The sequence below is a fragment of the Phyllopteryx taeniolatus genome, chromosome 4 (genome assembly GCF_024500385.1).
Source record: "Phyllopteryx taeniolatus isolate TA_2022b chromosome 4, UOR_Ptae_1.2, whole genome shotgun sequence".
In the NCBI taxonomy this organism is placed as follows: Eukaryota; Metazoa; Chordata; class Actinopteri; order Syngnathiformes; family Syngnathidae; genus Phyllopteryx; species Phyllopteryx taeniolatus.
Window position 1 is genome coordinate 11,375,200 of NC_084505.1, and position 26,145 is coordinate 11,401,344.

Here is a 26,145-nt window from a genome sequence, read left to right on the forward strand (position 1 = left end):
AAACTGATCAACTTTATTATTTTTAGCAAATAATCATTAACTTAAGATTTTATGGCTGCAACACGTTCCAAAGAATCTGGGGCAGGGTCATGTTTACCACTGTGTTACATCACCTTTTCTTTTAACAACATTCAATAAACGTTTGGGAACTGTGGACACTAATTGTTGAAGCTTTGTAGGTGGAATTCTTTCCCATTCTTACTTGATGTACAGCTTCAGCTGTTCAACAGTCTGGGGTCTCCGTTGTTGTATTTTACCCTTCATAATGTGCCACACATTTTCAATGGGAGACAGGTCTGGACTGCAGGCAGGCCAGTCTAGTACCCACACTCTTTTACTACGAAGCCACGCTGTTGTAACACATGCAGAATGTGGTTTGGCATTGTCTTGCTGAAAAAAGAAGGGCGTCCATGAAAAAGATGTTGCTTGGATGGCAGCATATGTTTCTCCAAAACCTGTATGTACCTTTCAGCATTAATGGTGCATTCACAGATGTGTAAGTTACCCATGCCATTGGCACTAACACAGCCCCATACCATCACAGATGCTGGCTTTTGAACTTTGCGTCCATAACAGTCCGGATGGTTCTTTTCCTCTGTGGCCCGGCGGACACAACGTCCACAATTTCCAAAAACAATTTAAAATGTGGACTTTTCGGACCACAGAACACTTTTCCACTTTGCATCAGTCCATCTTAGATGAGCTCGGGCCCAGAGAAGCCGGCGGAGTTTCTGGGTGTTGTTGATAAATGGCTTTTGCTTTGCATAGTGGAGTTTAAAGTTGCACTTACCGATGTACCGGCAAACTGTATTTACTGACATTGGTTTTCTGAAATGTTCCTGAGTCCATGTGGTGATATCCTTTACACATTGATGTCGGTTTTTGATGATTTTTACTTTAAAAGCTGCATTGTCAACATGTTCAATGGCTACATCTCTCACGATAGTGAGTACACGCCACTGTATATAATGTGAGCATATGTGCACACATATACGCTGTCACGTTTGTATTTGCATTCTTGGGGAAAGGGTTTCATAATTGCAAGCTGACGGGAAACAGGAAATGTCCCACCGTGTTTTTTGTTCCCAGCAGAAGAAATTGGGTGGGATGGTTGTGTTTAAGATGGCTTTTGTCACTTTGAGGTTTTAAATTGTGTTGTCTTTGTTGCAACTTCATACAAATTCGACATACCAGCTCATTTGTGTTAGGGGGATGGCTGCGTTATTCCGGCTTGAATCCAAAATGTTAACACATCATCGTGGTGGCATTCGACTTTTGAACTATGCTTTGCTATACTATGCTAGTGGCCGCATTTCAAAAGCATGCACACACACACACACACACACACACACACACACACCCATAGAAACGGCCAATCAGGATCCCCACTCTTCACCCTCTCGAATTGGTTTTGAGACCATGATTGGTTTCATGTTTGTGCTTTCAAGTGGTGGAGGTTTTTTTTTTTTCTTTCTTCCTCATATGGCTGGACGTACAAGAGCCGCAGCATTCAGAAGTTAGGGCACATATGCAACCAAATTAGTCATACTCTAGAGCGCTGTCTCGTCAAAAATAAATAAATAAATACTTTTTAAAAAATCATATGCCGGATTTTCAGCACCACGTCGCAGTACTTTAAGTCATAGCTCTGCACCTAACACACCAACCACAGGATCATCCACTTGTGTTCTGCCAACAGAACAGGCCTATGTGATTGTGTTTTTTGAAAACTGGAGCAACCCCCTCTATTGGAACACCTAGAGTCCCGGTGCACTGCTGGGTGTGATCCATGGCCAAACATTCCTCTGTCCCTGGTGGTGGTGTTGCTGTGGTGACTGACTCAGAGCGGATGTCTGACTGTGACAGCTCAGGGTTTTGTTTCGGACAGTTCTCTCTTTAAGACACTTCTTTTCCATCACATTTACATTTGAGTCAGTGTTCTAAAGGCAGAATCAAAGCTCAGCTGTAGAGTTTGATGTTTTGGGTCTGTGTTGGAGGACTTCTGCTCGTTAATACGGAAAACAAATGCAATCATTACGATTGAACCTGCACACGTTCTGATACAGCATGCTTTTAAAAATTCTGTTTTTATTGACAATGTCGTAAATGTATTAATTTAAAAAAATGTTTATTGTGGTGTACGAGTGGTTAGCATGCCTGTCTCACAGTTCTGAGGTTCAGGGTTCGATTCAGGATTGTAGAGTTTTCATGTTCTCCACATGCCTCCGTCCACATTCCAATTTCTTTCAACATTCTTGTATTGATCACAGTAGATTGTGCATGTATATTTAATGTTATGTCAGAGAATATCATCAGTTGTAGGCACTGAGGATTCAGAGCTGCTTGAAGCCTTTCAAAAGGCACACGTACGTCAGAAAGACATACACTAGCAGGCATCTATCTGCTCAACAGTTTGTGAGTACTGCATTCTCAAGAAGATTATGACAGCTGGGATTTGACCCTTGCAAACGGATTACCTCCAGAGCTGAAAGTGGATCTATCATTATTTGGGTAACCCTGCGGACCGCTGTCCCAACAAAAACAACATCAAGAAACTTGTTTATGCTGATGAGGTTTGCAATAACCATAAAGCATCAGGTAAATCTACATCACATTGTGACATCTGTGCTTGTTGTTACCAGACCACTACATGAGGTGTTTCCCAAACTTGTATTACATGAATTATGACAATGCCACAATCACTAGGAGCTCAGAAACAGCTTTGCACTGAATATAAAGTGACTGGCATCAGTTTTGCTAGTGTTGTAACACACGAGTCTTGGTCTCGAGACCACATTTTGAAGGACTTGGTCTTGTCTCGGACGCGACTCCCAAAAGGCTCGGTCTTGGATCGGCCGGATTTTCCATTGAGACTAGCACCGATCTGCTATTCTTCAACTTTGTTAATGTGATAATAAGGAAAAGCACTTGGTAAAACAAGCAAGACCTTCAATTCTTGTGTTACTATCCCCCACCATTCCCATAATGACTGCAACCTTCGCGGTGTTTTTGACTCACCTGAAGTGAAAGGTGCAAGATGAAAGTACGAAATTAAGCAAGGAAGAGTCCGGAGCAAGATGTCTGCTTCATCAATGGTAATTAAATTTGGCTTCCTCAACCACAAATACTTCATATGTAAAACAAAATGCCAACGAAAATGTTCTGCAGTGTGCAAATTCTGAGGTCTTTAACTCACTGAAACGGCGTAGACAATGGTGGACTTTACCCGACATCTCAAGAGGGGGAAAAAAAAAAAAAAAAAAACACAGGTAATCTGAAACTGTAAGTAACACCAACAAATCTAGTTTTGTCTTTCTGAGCTATTTCTGAAAAGAGGTTTTAATTACACCTTAAATTGCCTTTGCCTAACAGTATCATACTTGGGCTGTAGTTTATGCCAAATCAACTAAATTGGCTATTTTTCCGTTCTTTGTACTGTTAGCAGCACTTGTAAACTAGCTTTACACTTGCACTTCATTTTTAAATCGAAAAATTTATTTTTTGCAATAATTTATTGAAAAAAATTATCACAATTTGATATTTTTGCATGTTGTGCTTTGAAAGAGTTGCAGACGCTGTGTTTTTGGCTGTTAAATGTATTTAAAAGAAAATGAAAATGTAAAGAGTGGAGACTCTTTGTTCAAGCTTGTCATGGTTTTTAAAATTGATTTTATGGTATTTGTCTTGTCTGGGTCTCTGCTTCTCTTGGTCTTGACTAGGTCTCGGCTCAAATAAGTCTTGGTCTTGTACTTGTATGGTGAGTTCTGGTCTTGGCCAAGTCTTGATCTCGGATAGCGTGGTCTTGAGCATTTTGCCTCCACTAATGAGTAATAATAGTACTAATCGTACAATGTTCCTTTCCCATTTATTATGACAAACATGACTTTAGCTAGAATACAATGAGCTATGTTTTAAGTAAACATCAATAATAATATTCAATAAGGCACAAAAAGATGAATAAAACAGTTTTTCCCTAATACTTTCTGGGACCCAGTTCAGTCTGTTATGTAAGCAGCACAATTGCTGCTCAAAAGCCAACAACGTGACAGTGTTACAGAGCAGGAGAGTGTCTGCCTGTAGGCCTGGCAGCGCTATCGATTACGCCAATTTGACCTCTATGAACACATCTGTGAAACAGGTTCCTGCTTCATAAATATCATCCTGCTTGTTTTTAAATGCACATTGGTGGAAATGATGTCTTGCGCTACTACAACATTGTCAGTTAAGTTTAGTCATTTAATTGATGACAATAATAATATTTTGCAAAATATTGTTTCTGTGGCTTGATGGCATTTTTAGTGCACCGGTGATACATTATTTTTCCACAGAACGTGTTAATTTTATTTGGATCTTGTTAAAAATGTTGTGAGTAAAATGGTTTGCTTTCTTTGATCTTAAGTTAAAAATCTGTAATTCAAATCATAGGTACCAGTTTCATTTGAGCTGAGAATTACTGGAAACTGGTTGCGTTCTATGACATGGTACTTAAACATATACAGTATGGCTGTGTATTTTGAGATGAAACTGGCAAAGTAAGATGGGAGTAATATCTGTTATAACAACCAAAACCATTTGATTGAGTCTTGGCCTTTGCAGTTGCACATGAGCAGATTTCAACTAAATTTTCCTACCCACTAATCTGTGGGCACTGTGGCGCTTTCACGAAGTTCATCACCCAAGAGATACTGAGAAATGCCTGAGTGAAACAGCTGGCTCTGCGAGAAAAAGTGGATTTAAAAAGATATCTCTGGAAGAAGTTCAACTGCTAATGTTCTAGCAAAGAGACCATACGGACTTTAAAAGAGAAAAAGAAGAAACCTAATAGAGAGCTGCCATTATATGAGGCCTCACGCAAGGCAGAAGCTGCCAAAGCACATCAATTATCCACTTGTGCTTGCTGGCTAGTGGCAAAGGAAGCGGACAAGATTCACGCTTCCTTTTATTTGAAATAAAATGATTAAGGCAAATTAGGATAAGTAATGTCACCTTGAGGTATGGGTAAATAAACATTAGCTTCCTCATACTGGAAAAGTGCAGGAGAAGTGAGAAACCATTCAGATGGCCTGATAAAGATGTTCAGAGACCCAGAAAATAGAAGTAGCATGAGAAACTGTGACTCAAATTCAATTTCAAGCGCTCTGATCTTTTGACCTTTTAGACCACAGAGCAAATGATGGCTAACTAGTTTTCAGAAGCCAAAATACAGAGACCTTAGCTTTGCAAATCTGCTGCCAGGGTCTGCATAAAAAAAAAAAAAAATGTTTTGCATATATGTAAAAAAAAAGCAAAAAGCAAAAAGTTTTTGCATATATGTAAAAAAAGTTTTTTATTTTTATTTTATAAAAGTAAAACAAGCAAACAAAAAAAGCCTCTCAGACCCCCTCAAGGAAATGTCAAACAAATCATCTTGCTCCATTTAGCGAGTAAATCAAGTACGTTGGAAAAAAGAGCACACAAACTAGACGCATTCATTCTATAAAGGATATTAGTTTACCCTTTTATTAGGGCTTATTTAGTTTTAAACTGGTGACAACATTCATCACACATATCCAGTATTCAACATCATGTACTGTATGTTTAAACTAAACACTTTTACACACAGTAGTGTGTGCTATTTCCAATCTTGTCAGTTGGAATACATTTTCTGTAAGCATTTTATAGAAATAGAAAAGTATAATGGAATCTTAAAAGTTGAACAACTTTCCTAATAGGCAAGAAATGGAAACTTATTTTGTTCTCCACTTAAACTATGGGATCATAAATATTAATTAACTGAACATGTTTTAAATCATATTTTAACGTTCTTAATAACTGTCGCGTAAGTGTGAAAACAACCTTCCATTTTACGCTTTAACTACAAAACAGTCCTTACACACTTAACTGTAATGACGAATGAGGAGTAATTATATATATATATATATATATATATATATAATATGTAATAAAAGGTGTGTCGCAGTTGAAACTCACATTGTATTTAAAAACAAAACATTATCAATTGTAAAAAGAAGTTAACTACTAATGTAATTAATAACTTTAAACAGTTTACCACTGATAACCTATTAGGGATGTGCTTTTCTCTATGAAAGCTGCATCTTAAAATTTTAGTACTTCTAATTAGTTACAAAACAGAAAAGTTCTTAGTATGACGCAGGACAATTCTCCACCACTGCAAACTATAATGAAAATTATGAACATATTAATTATTATTATGAATTAATACCTCTTTGACTGGAAATCAAAAAAGAACATTATTATCTTTGTAAAGGCAGAAGATTTTCTACAGCTCTTGAATTGGATATCATTATATTATGTAAGTGGTCATAATGTTGTGGCCAGTCAGTGTATCTCTGTTGTCTATTCATCCGGACAGTGTGGCCATGAGAGGATTCAACGTTATAGACTTCAACTTCCAAAAAGTAAACACAGTTGCGTGAAGGGTATGGGTGACTCGGTCCAAGCCTGGTCTATATTGGTCTGATTTTAAATGCAACCTGCAATCTGAGCACCAGAAGCATGTAATCTACGGGTCCACTAGTCCTGGAAGACTGGAATGAAAGCAAACATAAAGAGAAGGAGAAACTGAGAAAGGAAGACAAATCGTGAGAATGAGGCCACTGAGCGCCTGATGCATACAGCATGTTGTTTTTTTAATTTTTGCTAAAGATGACAGTGAGTATAAGAGACTGAAAAATAATCACTTTGGGACATAGGACCTATTCTAGATAAGACATCAAAAACTCCATTGACTGACTATAAAAACATCCGAGTGCATGACCATTCAGTCACAAACGATTTGTCATGTCACAGAGAAAATAGTCGCTAACCAATGATGTCATCAAACAGTCCATTGGACACTGTGCAATATGCATTCGGAGAAATGGGTCTGGATGCTCATCATGGTCAAGGCCACATTTTTGATACAGCACTAGCATCGGATTTCACTTGGCTAAGCATACCGAATGTGCAATGTTTGCACTGATATAAGTCAGCTACACACTATCGGGGAAGTTATTAAGATTTGAATGTAGCCTCACTTTACTAATCCTTCAACCCCCTCGAGTCTCTGACCAAAGCCGCGCACCTCACTAAAGCTAATATGCAAAAGACGTGCATTGTACGCAACATGCACTGTAAACAAGCCAACGTCGGACGAACTGCGTGGCTTTTTTTTTTTAATTTTTTTTTTTTAACCAACAATCTTTCACTGTTGCCACGCCTCAGAGACCCAAGTTGCACATTTGTAAAGGAGACACACACACACACACACAAGAATGCACAGAAAACTTGAGCATTATGGCTACATCCAGACTTGCAACGTCCTATTACAAACATCCAGGAGCACTTCAGTTGAACAACAGCTTTGAGTCAACAGCGCTGAAGAAACATTACAGACACTATTAGATCTGAAATGACAGGTCAGGTTTGTTGTAACATCGCCATAAAATCTGGTGTGAACTGTTCAAAGGGCAAATTACAAAGCGCAAGGCACAGACACAACACCAAACTATGCTTAAATAGGTTCATGAGTGTTACCATGGAGTTCCTGCCTGGGATGCAATCAAATCTGGGGACAATAAGGAGACAAAACAACCCTAGGACCATGTGTACATGGTCTGCTGTTTATGAAATGCAAACTATTGGAATTGCAGCATTCACTTACAAAGCACCCTCGAACTGTGTGTTCTTACACAAACTTGCGTGCCTTACTAAATACTTGGCAAATGTATATCCTTGGAGTTCCAAAATCACAAACTGTACCTCCAGTACTTATCTGAGTTTGTCTGGTAAACCTCATGTAATTCTCAAGAATCTGGACCTCCACGGATAGAAAAGCAAACAACATCATTACGAGCGTTGGCAAGAATATGCCCTACCCTCACTAAACTGTCGACGGCAGCAAAACCTGACCCCGCATGAGGGCTGCTGGCCACTTGAAGAATTCTGGAGGTAGAGCTGAGCAAGGGTGTGGTATATTATGGTGCTTCTATTAGGGTCTTAGCCTGCCACTGACATTCCGTTGAGCCATTTCTGCTGAAAATGCTACAACCTACCTGTTAAACCCATGGGTCGCAGAAAAAGGGCAAAGTCCGTAGCAAGTGCTTATCCAAACTATTAGTGTGTAGGTTTGGAAAGAGTTCATCTGGTTTTCCATTAGGTCTTCCGGGATTCTTTTTCCCTTCAGTTATTTCATGGTTCTGAAGCGAGACCACAGCACCGATTAAGGGGGTTTATCATATAATAGCAAGGACCTGTATAGTATGCCCTGTATATTATGTCTCAATCCACCAAACAGTATAGGTCAGTTCAGTTTGCCATGTTTCAATAAACCATGTTTCGGCTCTCATTGTCACTGAATAAAAAATAAAAAATAAAGGGACATTGAAAGGATTCATTTCAAAGTAACTTGTATAGAATTTAACAAGGAAAAGGAACACAACATGGTACAATGGTGTGTCTAACATTATCTAGAAACAAATACAGCTTTAAACCCTCTCAGTTGTGAGCTAGCCAATCATAGGTAACCATATGGAAAGTCTTCAATACTTTGAAATGGAAAATCAAATCTGCATAGAACTGTACCACTTTGTGGAAAACTGGGCTTCAGAGTATATTGCATGTGAATGTATTAAGTATCTGTTTCATTTTGTTTCGTGATAAATATGCAACTCAACTGTGCAAACAAGACATCTATGTTTTTTAGGTGTCCGTTACCAACTAACTTTGTGTCCTCTTCGCACTAAAGCTGTCACATGTCGTTTTGAATGCATTGCAGTACATCATACAAAAAAACTGTTAAAAGCGGTTAAACGGCTTTGACTAACAATAGATTTAAAAAGTATCTTTATTTGGGCCATTTGTTGACATGACAATGGTGCTTTAGAGCCCAAAAAAAGCAAACATTTGAAAGCAGTGGACGTTTTAGAAAACAACAGTTGTCGTTTCCATGTAAACAATGAAAGCAGGCGATTGTGGAAATGGAGAACATATGTCTGGGCATGGATGTCACATTACAAGTGTGTTCCAGCCAAAACAAAAATTGCATTTGTGCTTAGAGTGTTTCTCCAGCAAAGTGTACATTTACAACTAATGCATCCAACTGAGTAACAATACTTACATTATGCCAAATTCTAAACCATGCTTGTAGTGTTTGTTTACAAAGAATGGCTTTGCCAACTACTAGCATGGTAATGTTTTATAATGTCCTCAGATATTTATGTCATGTTTCTGTGAAAGGGAATCATTTTCACAATATCGATGTACTGAAGTTATTCCCAACCAGTTTGGCGTGAGACACTAGTGTGGCATGAGTGATAATCAGGGGTGCTGAAGGAAATGATCAAATTTCAATCAATTTGTCCCAAAATGTGTTCATTTATGGCCACATGATTTATTACAAATATATTTGTATTGTTGCTATGTAAGCCAGCAACATATAGCGACTGGCGGAACAATGAAATGCTCTTCCATTAGATGGCTGAAGGTACAATAAAACCTGTGTATCCCCTGTTGCCATTCATACAACAGAATAGGTCATGCCTTCCTACACGTATCAGCTTTGTGTTCAATTAAAGTTCCCAATATAAAAGTATAAAAGTGTCAATTTCATTTAAAAAAAACAGCTTGGTTTTGCCATGTGTCCAGAAAAGGCCCCTCTGACAGCTACTTCTGTTTGACCCAGTTTTGTATCCACTTTATCCATATTTGGTAAGACAGCCCACTTTCCTGTGATTGGTTGCCTCCGTGGAGAAGACCCACTTGTGAGATCACAAGTTTTTGTTATGCTGACAGCGCTGGCTCGGTAGCGGAAATGTAGACGGAGATAAGCTTGAGAAATTCGAATGACCTAATTTCGGGCCTCTCGGCAGAAAAAACGTCTGGAACTCAGGAATGCGTAGACGATTTTAAGTTTAATTTAGTTTAGTTTTAAGTTTTTTTTAGTTTCCTGAGGCACCATAGAGCAAATATTATATCCCAAACACTAGAAAAAAGTTGATTTGGTAAAATATGGCACCTTTAAACAGATCCAGATTTCACGGTAAATTCTTAAGTAAATTGTGACAAGATCATTATTTCATAATTCTTACCTTTTGTGAAATTTTTGTTTGGTGGTCTGCCATGAGATTTAGATGCTATTTGGCCTGATTCACCAATATGTACATAATCATTTTGTTAAATTTGTCTTTGGGCGTACTCACACTAGCCATTCGAACAGTACCGAACTTGACCTTAGATTTCCCTTCTCTATCCTGTCTCCCTCTGGCCACGAATGTGTTAACCATGTGTATTTCTATTGCACTATTTATTCATAATTATATGATATTTACACTGCACGCTTTTATGTGCGTGTACATGGCTAATCGTGCCGGCCCACTTCTAAGCGTACCAGATGAGCGGAAATGGACTATACTTGGGCATGTATCAGTGCACTCACACAAGAGAAGCATACCAGACTTTAGGTGTCCAGTGTGCTGAAGGGGGGTAAAGCTAAGGTTATCATAACTTACAGGGCTTTGTAATATCTGCGTGACCCGTTTCTTCTGTTCCAGAATGTTGAAGTCCTGCCGGAGGTCGGCCGACATGTTCCTGGCTCTGAGGTACTCCGGATCGTTGACATTGACTCGATCAAAGTAGCGCTCTCTAGTCCCACCACTGGGTGGGGGAGGGGTGGTCACAACTCCCTGGTGGCTGTCCACACTCATTACTGTTTGGCCTCACTTCTTCACCGAATGGCTGCCGGTCTGAATTACACCTGAGGAAATCAAGAGAGGTGGACTGGTTAGAATATAACCATGAAAATGTTGTTCCCTTATATGTCACACAGAATTTCAAGCAAAACAAGCACTGAAAACAATATTTAAAACAAATATAAATCAGCTTTTCTAAACAACTCTGCCAACAGAAAGTACATCTAAAAAATTCAAAACAAAAACAAAACTAATTAATTTAATTTTCTTCAGTTTTATTGGCATCTTCAGTTATACATGGCAGTACTAAATCAAATCTGCACTCCAATTTGATTAACTTATAAAGCATACAAAACAAATGTGTCACACTGCAGACCCACTAAAGACATTCACTGGTACACACTGACGCAGCACTGAGCATGCTCATTATTTGTATGCCAGATTAGCTGACACTGTAGGATACAACAATTTTAAAGAGAATGCAAAACAAAAAACAACAACAAAAAAAGAAATACAGTAAATGAAAGTGCTTGTCATGTCAAACGATGCTGATGGAAATTGTCCAATTTTGCGTTATCAGACAGAAAACAACAAGAAAACTGATGTAGCTGACAGTTACCTCCTTAACGAGCGTAAGGAGATGAACAGTCATTGACCGGGAGAGGACCAGACAGAATATACAAAATTGCATCAGTGGCTGCTGTAGCTGAGGATAAGCTGCTAGTGTATTAGGGAAGGGGTGGGGCCTATGTGAGCTCTGCCAGATGGCATCTTGGTTCAAAGGGCGGAAGGAACAAGAGGAAGACATTTAGGAAATAATCCATTTGGTGAGAATTTACCAAAATGAATACAAGCTGACCACTTTCCCTCCTAAACCAAAGGTGAAGGGATAACTTGGTTATATAACCTATATAACCTAAACCTGATATTAAATTCACCCTCTTGTTCACCTATGGGGGAGACTTTTGGGAAAACCTTGGACATTCTGGTGCAATTTTTAATCATCCTGGCATGAATATTCCTTTGAAGTTAATGATCTTTGAATAAAAATTACAACTGAAAATACTAAACAGTGACGCATTGTCATTTTAGGATTTGTAGACCCAGCAAAGAGCTAGAGACATTCGTCTTGTATGTGCTAAAAATTTGGCATGTTGTGGTACTGCGTCGGTTTTGTACCATTAGGACCTTTAGCCATCCAGTATTGGTCATCATGAACTGTCATTCATCCAATAATTATTATTCAGTAATTATAAATACTATTCCATTGTGGTTAGTAACCAAAAAAGGGGTACATGTCAGTTAGATTGGTACCTTGAACAACTTTTCACAAAATAATAAAAAAAAAAAAACTAAATACTGTACCAAACTAAAACATATTTATCTCCAGAATGAAAACAATCCTATTTTCTTCTGATTTTTTTGCTAAAGAAAACTGCTTAACTTCTTTTTATAGTTGTTTCCGCAACAATGACCATGAATTCTATTTGTTTTTATTTGTTCATGCATTCAGAAACTTTTAAAACAGAAAAACTATACTGTAATTTGTCACGTGTACTATCCATCCATCCATTTTCTGAGACGCTTCTCCTTACTAGGCGCATTTGCAGATAGCAATCGCTAAAATAAAATTTGTGAATTCTTATTTGTCCCACAATAGGGAAATTTACAGCCAATAATAACCATTTTTATTTGGCTGTATTTTTTATGGCCCATAAATACAAAATCCATTCATCCATTTTCTGTACCGCTTCTCCTCACTAGGGTCGAGGGCGTGCTGGAGCCCATCCCAGCTATCATCGGGCAGGAGGCGGGGTAGACCCTGAACTGGTTGCCAGCCAATCGTAGGGCACATATAAACAAACAACCATTTGCACTCACATTCACACCTCCAGGCAATTTGGAGTTGTCAAATAACCCATGCATGTTTTTGGGATGTGGGAGGAAACCGGAGTGCCCGGAGAAAATCCACGCAGGCACGGGGAGAACATGCAAACTCCACACAGGCGGGGCCGGGGATTGAACCCAGGAAAAGACTAACAGACACACACTAACAATAAAATGATTCAGATGCATAGATATTAGAGTATACCTGAGAATGAGTTATTTGACCAATTTCCAGGAATTTGCTAAATGAGTGGAATTGTGCATGTCAAAATACAACAGCTGTAGCCTCACCAAAATATAGTAAGCCCCCTAAACTCTACAAGTCATAACGGACAGACACTCATGCACAGACACACACAGCGTTGTGTAACAAATCCGGCAGCAGCACCCTCCTCCTCCTCCTCTTGCTTTTACATTCTCTCTTCAGTGTCTCTCAATAGACAGTTGTCCTCGTCGTGAACTCAATCTGCTCACATCCAGAGGCAGCATGACTGTTTGGGGTGGTAGGGGGGTGGGTAGCCTTAGTGAGGTGGGGGGTTATGGTGGTTCTAAGTGTCAAAGATTCAGTCATATTTACACGTGTCAACTGTATAAACTGCGCCATAAACAATATGGTGTTGGAGCACAGTGGTACGTTGTGATTGAAGCTGAAACTTCATTAAATTTCTGGCAGATTAATGGCTCTGACAGTGTTTATTCAAGAGGAGCGAGACCGCGATCTGCAGCCCAAATCAAGGTGACCACGACCTCTAACCCCCGTGACATTTGTGTACCGCACTCGTCACCCCGCTCACTGATTTTCAACAGCTCTGCCTGACATAAGCCATCTTCAACTGAGGGGAAGCCGTCCATGAAAACTTTCTCATCGGGGAATCTCTTGTTTTTTGTCTGGCCACCTATTAGTGTTGCTGCCCTTTGCCACAGATGGGAGCTACAGCGAGAGAATTTTTCTGCATGTATGAGTGTAAATTTGTCCAATTAACAGAATGCTGGTGATTGAATCAGTGTTTGGTCCATTTAAATGAATTGGGGTTGGCAAGACCAGACCAGCTCAGCAGCAGCGGCAGCACTAATTGCTGCCTCCAAAATAACAATTTAAAGGACACAAAACTTCTCATAAACATCCTTATGACAGACTTGCTGCACTGTTGTATTATATTATGCTTGTTGACTGTAACAGACCTGAGTGATATTTATGCATGACTGCATTCCATCTTTATTTTCTTTTCATTTACAGAATAAGCTCCCTCTTCAATCTCAATTATAGCAGCTTAGTGTTTATTAGCAGGAATGTTCACCCATCATGCATCAGTGCTCCAATGACATTTGGAGCTGGTCAGGAGCCAGCAGCACAGACAACACACAACACTCAATCTCCCACACACAATAAGCAGCAATATACCTGCTTTTACCCACCTCAGTTCTGGGTGCTCAGTTAATAAAGTTTCTGTCAAGAAAACGGGCTGCTGCAGCAAAGTAGAGATCAGTATATAGCCTAATACTGCACTGTCAAGCGCCACAGCGCAGCAACAGAAAGAATGTCCATTTGTGTTTTCTTTTTCTTTTTTGTCATTTCTATCCATGTATCTTCAAAAGTCACAGTGACACAGAGATGGAAAATGTGCTTGGAAAAACAAAACACCAGTAGCGTTTTTTTTATCAACCATACTGTTATCAGGTCGGAACACTTGGAACACAGGCTGGAAACAGAACATGGCAGTACCTGCTTTTGACAATTGTCAATAGTGATGAGGTAGTGTATAATGGAAAAGGACCATACATATTGGTGATATCCTGGAAACCTTCCCTCATGGAAAAATCCATTACATTTTGGAGATGAACTGGAAAGTGTTGGTTGATTGTTATTTACAACCCCAATTCCAATGAAGTTGGGATGTTGTGTCAAACATAAATAAAAACAGAATACAATGATTTGCAAATCATGTTCAACCTATATTTAATTGAATACACTACAAAGACAAGATATTTAATGTTCAAACTGATAAACTTGATTGTTTTTAGCAAATAATCATGAACTTAGAAATTTATGGCTGCAACACGTTCCAAAAAAGCTGGGACAGGGTCATGTTTACCACTGTGTTACATCACCTTTTCTTTTAACAACATTCAATCAACGTTTGGGAACTGAGGACACTAATTGTTGAAGCTTTGTAGGTGGAATTCTTTCCCATTCTTGCTTGATGTACAGCTTCAGCTGTTCAACAGTCCAGGGTCTCCGTTGTCGTATTTTACGCATTATAATGCGCCACACATTTTCAATGGGAGACAGGTCTGGACTGCAGGCAGGCCAGTCTAGTACCCGCACTCTTTTACTACGAAGCCAATGTGGTTTGGCATTGTCTAGCTGAAATAAGCAGGGGCGTCCATGAAAAAGACGTTGCTTGGATGGCAACATATGTTTCTCCAAAACCTATATGTACCTTTCAGCATTAATGGTGCCTTCACAGATACCCATGCCATTGGCACTAACACAGCCCCATACCATCACAGATGCTGGCTTTTGAACTTTGCGACCTTAACAGTCCGGATGGTTCTTTTCCTCTTTGGCCCGGAGGACACGACGTCCACAATTTCCAAAAACAATTTGAAATGCGGACTCGTCGGACCACAGAACACTTTTTCACTTTGCATCAGTCCGTCTTAGATGAGCTCAGGCCCAGAGAAGCCGGCGGCGTTTCTGGGTGTTATTGATAAATGGCTTTTGCTTTGCATAGTAGAGTTTCAAGTTGCACTTGCGGATGTAGCGCTGAACTGTGTGGTGATATCCTTTGCACATTGATGTCGGTTGAAATGTGGATTCGTCGGACCACAGAACACTTTCCACTTTGCATAAGTCCATCTTAGATGAGCTCGGGCCGTTTCTGGGTGTTGTTGATGAATGGCTTTTGCTTTGCATAGACAAGTTTTAAGTTGCACTTACCGATGTAGCGCCAAACTGTATTTACTGACATTGGTTTTCTGAAGTGTTCCTGAGCCCATGTGGTGATATCCTTTACACATTGATGTTGGTTTTTGATGCAGTGCCGCCTGAGGGAGCGAAGGTCACGGTCATTCAATGTTGCTTTTCGGCCTTGCCGCTTGCTTATATGCAGTGATTTCTCCAGATTCTCTGAACCTTTTGATGATATTATGGACCGTAGATGATGAAATCCCTAAATTCCTTGCAATTGTACGTTGAGGAACATTGTCCTTAAACTGTTGGACTATTTTCCCACGCACTTGTTCATAAAGAGGTGAACGTCGCCCCATCTTTGCTTGTGAATGACTGAGCAATTCAGGGAAGCTCCTTTTATACCCAGTCATGGCACCCACCTGTTCCCAATTAGCCTGTTCATCTGTGAGATGTTCCAAACAGGTGTTTGATGAGCATTCCTCAACTTTTTTGCCATCTGTCCCAGCCTTTTTTGGAACGTGTTACAGCCATAACTTTCCAATTTAATGATTATTTGCGAAAAACAATAACGTTTATCAGTTTGAACATTAATATTTTGTCTTTGTAGTCTATTAAATATAGGTCGAACATGATTTGCAAATCATTGTATTCTGTTTTTATTAACTTCATTGGAATTGGGGTTGTAGAAGAATAATGTGAAATACTTAACCACTTTAACACACACCAACTGACAATTTTTGGAGGGGCGAGATACTGACCATGGAGGACACCATTACATTTTAATGCAGATCTGGATAAAGATAAAAAATACCCACTGTTGGGTGGATCTGGATAAAGATAAAAAATACCCACTGTTGGGTAGGGAATATTTCTTATTTTCTCATTTATTTTTGTCCATCCATCCTTTCTTTAGCGCGTAACCTCATTTGGTTCACGGGTGAGCTGGAGACTATCACAGCTGATTTTGAGAGAGGCGGAGTACACCTTGTACTAGGTGCCAGCCAAGCTCAAGGCACATATGGAAAAACACCAATCACATGAACATTCACGCCCATAGATATGAACATTAGATACGCCAATGCACTGTAGTAGCCTAGCTAACCAACGTGCCTACGTGGCAGCCATGTTGGGGAGGTCGTCAATTCCATGGATACTGAAATTAGGTTGTAACTTGCTCATTTCTCAACCGATTTTCACAAGGGTTACTGTTTTGTCAATGCCAAAGCGTAAGCTATCAATACACAACAGTTGAAAAGAAACAACAAATGTTTCTTTACATGTGAAAGGTAGTCCCAGTTCCCTTGTCGCAATTATACGGCGTTTTAGGCAACCGTATGCAGCACAATGTGCCAACATCCTTGGTCTTTTGGTTTTCTTGCCATCCATACACATTGAATGCGCGGGCGACTATGATCTCTTAGCTTAGCGTCGCCATAGGCAGAGAGCTCAAAATGGGCGTGTCATATGTACCCATACATATCTGTGTTCACACCTATGAACAAGAGTCTTCAATGAACCTGAAACATGAGTTTGAAATGTGGGATGAAGCCGGAGTACCCAAAGAAAACCCACGCACGCACCCACGAGATTTTCATCAGTTAATATTAAGAAAAAATACGTTTTTAAAAAAAAGACATAAGCAGAATGTGGTTATGTCTGAGAGTTTAAAATCTGATGCTGAGCTAAATTAGGACAGTGTCTGCCTTGGTGGAGGCCATTGTTCTTCTAATTGCCATTCAAGCCATCACTAGTGGCACTGGGCTGACAAAACCTCCACTCACATACCTTTTTCATGCTTGGGGGACACACCAAAGTGTGATGACTGCTTTCGTATCTTATGGCTGCCACCTCTAAATATAGACAGCCTTGTGCGTTACGTTACAACCCCACCATTAACAATACCAGGAAAGAAACTCTATGGCAGCTAATTATATCCACACATGCAAAATCCACACAGACTTACAGTCCACGACATGCACATACACACACACACAAACATATGCGGGAGGGGGCGTGTTTCTACATTTAAGCATGGCAACATGACAGAGCTAGAAGTGAAACTGGAGGACAGTCTGTGGGCCAAAATTTCAACAGCTTAACTCGAGAAAAAAAAACACACGCACATAGCATGCAGGTCTGTTTTTCCACTTGGATAAGGCGGTTCCATGTGCAACAAGCAAGCCTTTCTGAATCATTTATTTGTATTTCAGAAAATAATGCTTGGGTGGTGCCGTGAACCCAAGGTATCCCGTCTGTTTCACCCTTCACATAAAGACTCCACACATGAGATAATAAGTAGCGCTAATCTCCTCTGGCACTCACACTCACTGCACAGTTAGCACCAAGTGTGTTTATAGTGCAGCACTGAGGGCCCAAGCAACCGTACTACCATGGAATTCCCCTAAAATCGAAAATCAGTCACAGGGATGGAATGACTGGGAGTTGCAGCTGTGGTGCAACACAACACAAGACACGTTTAAGCTTCATTGATGTACAATGTCGCAAGGTAAAATAAACTCTAGCAGACAGTTCTAGGACAGTGTACTGGGAAAGTCAAAGCTGATTTAAATATGGAATCCCAACCAACCTGTTACTTCCTCCTTGATCAGTGAATTAAAGAGAATCGTTTGGCGTGGTAGGTGGCAAAACACACAAAAAAAGCACATGTCTCTTTTTCCTCTCTAACTTGCGTTGAGGAATCTGCCATAAACTCCCACAGATTCGGAGTAAGAACAACAGAGATTCTGTGAGAGAAAAAGCGGGATATGAACCAAGGGAAAACCAGGAAGTAATTGTAAAAACAAATCAGTGAAGTCAGTCAATCGAGATCCTCCATGTAGATGCTCTCTGGTGGCGCCACGAGCAAACTGCAGAGCTGCTTTCTCCCTCAGCTTCCTGCAGGGCTCCTAGCCGTTCACCAGAGAGAGAAGTATCAACAGCTGTGAGTGTGGATGTGGGAGGATCACTTTATGTGTGTGTGCCCTCTAAAAATGAGGGTGTCAGTTAGTGTGTGTGGAAATGAAGCTAAACGAACCACGTGATGCAGACTTAATCCCCCCCAGTGTGTCTCAAACACACGCACATGCACACACACAGATCCACACAAACGCACACAAACCCGTCCGACCAATCAGAAGCATGCTCACACAATAATCGCCCTTTCTGCTCCTCCCTTGCTGCCGCCTCCTCTCTCTCGCTCTTTCTCTCTCTGCTCTTTCTGCTCATTTTCTTTGAACAATTAAAAACCTGGTCTCTCTTCCACATTCCACAATCCTCGCTCTCTTTACATCGGTCATTCACACAACCACAGATAGGTCACAACCGTCTCCAGGCAACTGTTCATAGAGGTCGCGGATTATTACGCTCTCTGGCCGCAGACCACCACACAAGCTGCTGCAGACTGATTTATAAAGCTGGTTGTTTACAAAAGATACACAGAAAATAAGACTCAAATGGTCCCTCGGGCGCCTTAGAAAAAATGTGCATCTAATTTCGAAACAGAAGTATTATAATGCAGTGGTGCTCGGTCAGATCCCAGGTCAGGTTCAGCCAAACAGCAGCTGTTTTGTGATTCTGTTTGTAACCCGAAAAAAGCCTCTAATTGTGTGTACCTGATTTTTGCTCATAGTTTAGATTCAATTTGAAGCAGGTCCCTTCTTAATACATTATTGTTACACTTTAAGACAAACTGCTCTCCAACTTCATTCAGCTCATTAGGTGATGTTACTCTGTTACACTTTATAAGTCGGCAGCAGGTACTGATGAAATGCAAATTAAGTATGAATGAGGCTTTATTTTTATTATTAACATCTGTTTCATGTTCCGCCATCGGAGTGAGAAAAATTCCTACCAGTGAATGTAATTTTGACTGACAATGGGTGGCGTAACGCAGTGCCTAAGTGTAAACCTTGCAACCGCTGGTTTGTATCCCTGCCCGAGTGCATGTCGTTGTGGTTAAGTATTTCACATTATTCCCCAATTCCAATGAAGTTGGGACGTTGAGTTAAACATAAATAAAAACATAATACAATGATTTACACTACAAAGACAAGATATTTAATGTTCAAACTGATAAACTTTATTGTTTTTAGTGTAGCCCTCACTGGCAGTACTCACAAAACCGTTGAACCCTCAGTTCACTGGTGAAAAGAAATCCAAACCGATTGCCGTAGTAACGCGCCCTCAAAACGCTTCAGTAGGCACAGCGACTGGATCCCATAGCGTCGAAGCGGCAGCCCGGTGGCGTTGAGCAGGCAGGACCCGTGGCGTTGAAAGAGTAAATCCGTTCGCGTTGAAACAGTAAATTCGTTCACGTTGAAACAGTCAAATCTGTTCGCGTTGAAACAGTCAAATCCGTTTGCGTTGAAACAGTCAAATCCGTTCGCGTTGAAACAGTCCAGGTCCAGACCCCTCCCAAAACAAAACTCTTCTCTCTCGCCCATCTCCCGCTCTTTTCTTTACGACCCACCTCCTTCTCCGAATCCCATTGGACGCACCACCCCTTCAATCAATCATTAAAAAAAAAAAAAACCTGAAATGTTCACAGACCCCTCGGAACGCAGGACACCCCAGTATCCATCCACACAAAGAACCAAACAAACTTTTAACTAGTTTTCACAACAGCAATTCAAACAAATACATCCATCCATCCATCCATTTTCTGAGCCGCTTCTCCTCACTAGGGTCGCGGGCGTGCTGGAGCCTATCCCAGCTGTCATCGGGCAGGAGGCGGGGTAAACCCTGAACTGGTTGCCAGCCAATCGCAGGGCACATAGGAACAAACAACCATTCGCACTCACAGTCATGCCTACGGGCAATTTAGAGTCTCCAATTCATGCATGTTTTTGGGATGTGGGAGGAAACCGGAGTACCGGGAGAAAACCCACACAGGCACGGGGAGAACATGCAAACTCCACACAGGCGGGGCCGGGGATTGAACCCGGGTCCTCAGAACTGTGAGGCTGACGCTCTAACCAGTCGGCCACCGTGCCCTATCAAACAAATACAGTTCAACACATTTTAGTCAGTACACTACACTAGCAAACAATCATTAACTTGGAAAAGCTGGGATAGGTGGCAAAAAAGACTGAGAAAGTTGAGGAATGCTCATCAAACACCTGTTTGGAACATCCCACAGGTGAACGGGCTAATTGGGAACAGGTGGGTGCCATGATTGGGTATAAAAGGAGCTTCCCTGAATTGCTCAGTCATTCACAAGCAAAGATGGGGCGAGGTTCACCTCTTTGTGAACAAGTGCGTGAGAAAAAAGTCGAACAGTTTAAGGAAAATGTTCCTCACCGTACAATTGCAAGGAATTTAGGGATTTCATCATCTACGGTCCATAATATCATCAAAAGGTTCAGAGAATCTGGAGAAATCACTGCATGTAAGCGGCAAGGCCGTAAACCAACATTGAATGCCCGTGACCTTTGATCAGTCAGGTGGCATGCATCAAAAACCGACATCAATGTGTAAAGGATATCACTCGATGGGCTCAGGAATACGTCAGAAAACCAATGTCAGTAAATACAGTTTGGCGCTACATCTATAAGTACAACTTGAAACTACTATGCAAAGTAAACGCCATTTATCAACAGAAACGGCGCCAGCTTCTCTGGGCCCGAGCTCATCTGAGAGGGACTAATCCAAAGTGGAAAAGTGTCCACATTTCAAATTGTTTTGGGAAATTGTGGACGTTGTGTCCTCCGGGCCAAAGAGGAAAAGAACCATCCGGACTGTTAAGGACGCAAAGTTCAAAACCCAGCATCTGTGATGGTATGGGGCTGTGTTAGTGCCAATGGCATGGGTATCTGTGAAGGCACCATTAATGCTGAACGGTACATACAGGTTTTGGAGAAACATATGCTGCCATCCAAGCAATGTCTTTTTCATGGACGCCCCTGCTTATTTCAGCAAGACAATGCCAAACCACATTCTGCACGTGTTACAACAGAGTGGCTTTGTAGTAAAAGAGTGCGGGTACTAGACTGGCCTGCCTGCAGTCCAGACCTGTCTCCCATTGAAAATGTGTGGCGCATCATGAAGCGTAAAGTACGACGGAGACGGAGACCCCGTACTGTTTAAGACCCATATGCCTAATATACTCAGAATTCAATTTTGTATTTTTTTTTTTAAGCAATTAAGGATAATGCTGCAAACTGCCCTATCTATGGAAAGTCAACAAAAGTGCTAAGAAGCAAATCTTGGATCTGCACCTTAAACTGGATCCACATTAAAAACAAATTTGATTCTTTCTTGGCCCATTGCTCACCTTTCCACAAAGTTCTTTCTTGAGATAAGTGCAATGGTGCTAACTGACACCCAGAGTAACAAAAACCTAGCCTCCTTGCATGTATCTGTCGTAACTCATTGTTCTTTCTCTCTCTCTCTCTCTCTCTCTCTCTCTCTCGCGCTCTCTCTCTCTGTCTCTCCCCCCCCTCTCCCTCCCTCCCTCTTGGAACCAGCAATTATTTGAATGTTTGAAGACTAAATTGTCCATAGGTGTGAATGTGAGCGTAAACAGTTGTCTTTATGTGGCCTGCGATTGGCAGTTCAGGGTGTACCCCACCTCTTGCCCAAAGTCAGCTGGGATAGGCGCCAGGTTCTCATGTTAATGTTGGACCATTTCATCTCACTCTTTTCCACTGCTTTGAGTCATAACTTTTCCTTAACACATAAACAGCAGGCTTTAGCCCCACCTAAAGCTTGAACATTTTTTTATAACATATTTTACAGTTTTCCTTTGTTAATTTAATGTCTGTTCCAATGCTTTGCTCGCTTGAAAAGTGGGTGGCTTCAAACAGGAGGTGCTCTGTCCGGATTTGTTTGGCGCATCTGGATGTAAATGCCATGGGGTGGAGGCTGTGGTTCTGGACTTTTGTCTCATGTCCATCATTTGATCTGAGGCCCAAATGTCTTCAGTATACAACAAAAACAGAGGAATTGAAGTTGCCGTTGAAGTTTTCTGTAGCAATTGACTCAGGAGAATGCACCTCATTTATTTATATATATATGAATTAGTTTCTTCTTCCACCATGTCAAAGACGCCAGTGCTCCTCTGTTAGCATGCAGCATGAAGCTTTTGGTAGAGAGTGTAAAGCGGAAATAGCAAGGTGTGGGTCTATAATATTGTATTGACATCTGTCAATGCAATATAAAGGGTGTCAGTTCAAAAACAAGGGTGCATCGATCGCAGAGCAAGGAAGTAACAATTACATTTTACTGCACATCAAGATAAATGTGCAAATCGATGTAATTATTTTCATTTCTCAACCACTTGCATTAGGGCTGAGCAAGGAAGTGACCCACCAGGTTCAACAGATGTGTCAAGTGTCGTGTAAGAAGATCTGTGGAAGTTCATCTGCTGAAGCATTACCATAATACAACTGCTGAAATGTTACATTGTGTTTGTCCTTAAATTATTGAACAGATGGGAACAATTTTCTAGCTCATCATTAATAATGACATCAACATGCTGCACAGACTCGTTTAAACAACAGAAGAAAATTTCAAACTGGAGCTCGCATGCATGTACAGTAAATTTACACACTCTTCCACTATATTGAGTCGTGCGCCACAAAGGATACTTCTTTTTACTTCTTTTAAGGCTACTTATCTCGTTTTGGTGAAAGAACGGTGGAGCTATTTTGTCATGATCCATGCCCTGCAGTTCAATTTTTGGAGCTTGGGTGGCTTCTTGCGCCTTGTCTCTCCCTCTCCCCCTCTTTTCTCCCCAGCAATCAGCATCACTTGGGCCAGGCACCTGCCTTCAGGCAGCCCACATTTGGAGTCGCTGTTTTTGAACTGTAAGCCATTCTACTCACCTCGTGAGTTCACATTATTCATTCTGGCTGGTGTCTACATTCCACCTCAAGCTAACACGAACGCCCCACTGCTAACGCTCGCCGAACAAGTCAACGAAATTGAAAAAACAAAACACCCAGACTCACCCCTCATTATTCTCAGGAACTTTAACAAAGCTAAACTCAACCACAAACTCCCTAAATACAAGCAGCACATCAGCTGTCCTACCAGGGAAAATAACATTTTAGACCACTGCTATACTACGCTAAATAACGTATACCGTGCCAAACCTCGTGCAGCCCTGGGCTCGTCTGATCACTGCTTAATTCACTTAATACCGACATACAGGCAAGAACTTAAATGCGCGAAGCCTACAGTGAAAACAGTGAAAAAGTGGACCAATGAAGCAAAGATGGAACTTGAAAGCTGTTTAGACTGCACAGACTGGAGTGTCTTTGAAAATTCAGATGGCAGCCTGGATGAATATACGGACACTGTCACATCCTATATCAGTTTCTGTGAAGAGGTTTGTGTACCAACAAAGTCATTTTGTACATTCAATAACAATAAGCCGTGGTTAACTGCCAAACTTAAGCAACTTCGCCAAGCGAAGGAGGACGCATATCAAAGCAGGGACATGGCCCTGTATAATCGAACAAGAAAACAGCTGACTAAAGAAATAAACATTGCAAAGAGGAACTATGCAGCAAAGTTGGAAAAACAGTTTAGAGCTAATGACTCTAAATCAGTCTGGCATGCATTCCAATCGCTGACCAATTACAAGCGACGATCCCCCAAAGCTGAGAACAATAGCACACTAGCCAACGACTTGAATACCTTCTACTGCAGATTTGAAAAGGACACTTTCACACCCCCCACCCACCCGGCCGCACCACCGACCACAATCACACCTCTTACTTCTGCGTTGACCATCCACGAACAGAATGTGAGATGCATCTTCAAACAACAAAAGATTTACAAAGCAGCAGGCCCGGCCAGACCTTGTGTCCCCATCCTGCCTCAAAGTCTGCGCGGACCAGCTCGCTCCAGTCTTCACACAGATCTTCAATAGATCTCTGTAACTGTGCGAAGTACCATCCTGTTTCAAATGCTCCACCATCATTCCAAGAAACCTACAATCTCGGGTCTAAATGACTACAGGCCTGTCGCCTTGACATCTGTGGTCATGAAGTCCTTTGAACGTCTTGTGCAGGACCACCTCAAGTGCGTCACAGGTCCCCTGCTAGACCCCCTGTAGTTTGCCTACCGAGCAAACAGGTCTGCGGATGATGCAGTCAACATGGGACTGCACTTCATCCTAGATCACCTCGACGGTGCAGGGACCTACGCGAGGATCCTGTTTGTGGATTTCAGCTCAGCATTCAACACCATCATCCCTGAACTCCTTTCCTCCAAGCTTCTCCAGCTCAGCGTCTCGTCTGCCATCCTGCCAGTGGATTTACAGCTTTCTGACAGGCAGGACACAGCAGGTGAGGCTGGGAGAGACCACCTCATCCACAGCATCAGCACTGGGGCACCCCAAGGTTGCGTCCTGTTTCCGCTGCTCTTCTCTCTCGACACGAACGACTGCACCTTAACGCACCCGGCTGTCAAACTCCTGAAGTTTGCAGACGTCAATACAGTCATCGGCCTCATCGAAGACTGTGACGAGTCTGCATATCGACAGGAAATGGAGTGGCTGGAGCTGTGGTGCGGCTGACACAACCTGGAGCTGAACACGCTCCAACTACCGGAGACAAATTCCTTGTGTGTTTTTTGGACATACTTGGCAAATAAAGATGATTCTGATTCTGATGGTCCATCACCTAGCCTTGATTCAAATTCCTTGTGTGTTTTTTGGACATACTTGGCAAATAAAGATTATTCTGATTCTGATGGTCCATCACCTAGCCTTGGATATCCTTCCCAGAGCCAACCCGCAATAAACCATTCTACATCCACTACCTCCGCCTCAGTCTGCTCTTTGGTCCAATACAATTCACATACGACATCAAACCGTGACCGATTTATTTTAAAGAGCTGGAAGACTTTCTGCTCTGTGAAAGCGCACTATCCTGTTGTATGGTAGCTACCACAACATTTTAACTGTGGGGTGAAATACATCTTTACTTTAATAAAGCATGTGATAATAGTGTTTATAATGATTAGCTGGCAGTCACCAAATTTCGGAAACCTTCCAATTAGTTTGTTCTAGTTAGGTCTAATATTACCTCTGCTCCCATTTAACTGATATAAGCAGAGAACACCAGGACAACTATAGCAGGGGGGAGGTGATGACAGCCATGACTCACTGATAACTGTCGGTCTCTCTCCTCCAGATAGCTAATCACAGACTGGAGCCGACCAAAATCACTGCTTCACGTCAACTTACAGTATATACAGATGATGTCAAACTAAATGCAGGCAGCACAATGCTTCCTCCTCTGTGCAAACTTTTAGAAGTCTGGTTAATGAATCATCTGTCCACCCCTGCACTTTTAAGTAATCCCATACAGTGGTGAAGTCAGTTGTCCCCTCCATGATCCCTCCGATAAGATGTGGACAAAAACAAAACCCAACTGAGGAGGACTCAGTCTAAATGCATGCTGGTATCCCTTCACAGGAATGCAAAAACACTTGCCCAGCATGGATACTGGCGTGGAGCCCTTGCGGGAAATTGGCACAAATGGTCCTTTTAAAAAAATAACACAGAAAAAGGGCATGTGGATTTCTTCACAAAATATTTTTCACTTATACAGTAATGACTTGAATCTATTTATTACAAAATATGTGGAACAAATGCCAGCGTATAAAAAGAGGAATACCAGCAGCTTTGCAGCCCCTTTATGCTTG

General features: G+C 41.3%; 1 protein-coding gene across 6 annotated transcripts in view; it reads right to left on the minus strand.

The window, feature by feature from the left end:
• Positions 1-26,145, minus strand: part of add3a (adducin 3 (gamma) a) — a 116,565-nt gene that overhangs the window by 29,935 nt on the left and 60,485 nt on the right. For 2 of the 6 annotated variants that reach the window (XM_061769426.1, XM_061769422.1), the window contains exons 1-2: positions 18,077-18,484; positions 10,509-10,753 (exon numbers count right to left, since the gene is read on the minus strand). In XM_061769426.1, the coding sequence (XP_061625410.1) occupies positions 10,509-10,703 (195 nt within the window). In that variant the 5' untranslated portion in view covers positions 10,704-10,753; positions 18,077-18,484. Of the gene's footprint in view, positions 1-10,508; positions 10,754-18,076; positions 18,485-26,145 lie in introns of those variants that run through there. The other 4 variants (XM_061769424.1, XM_061769423.1, XM_061769427.1 and 1 more) reach the window with 3 other exon arrangements.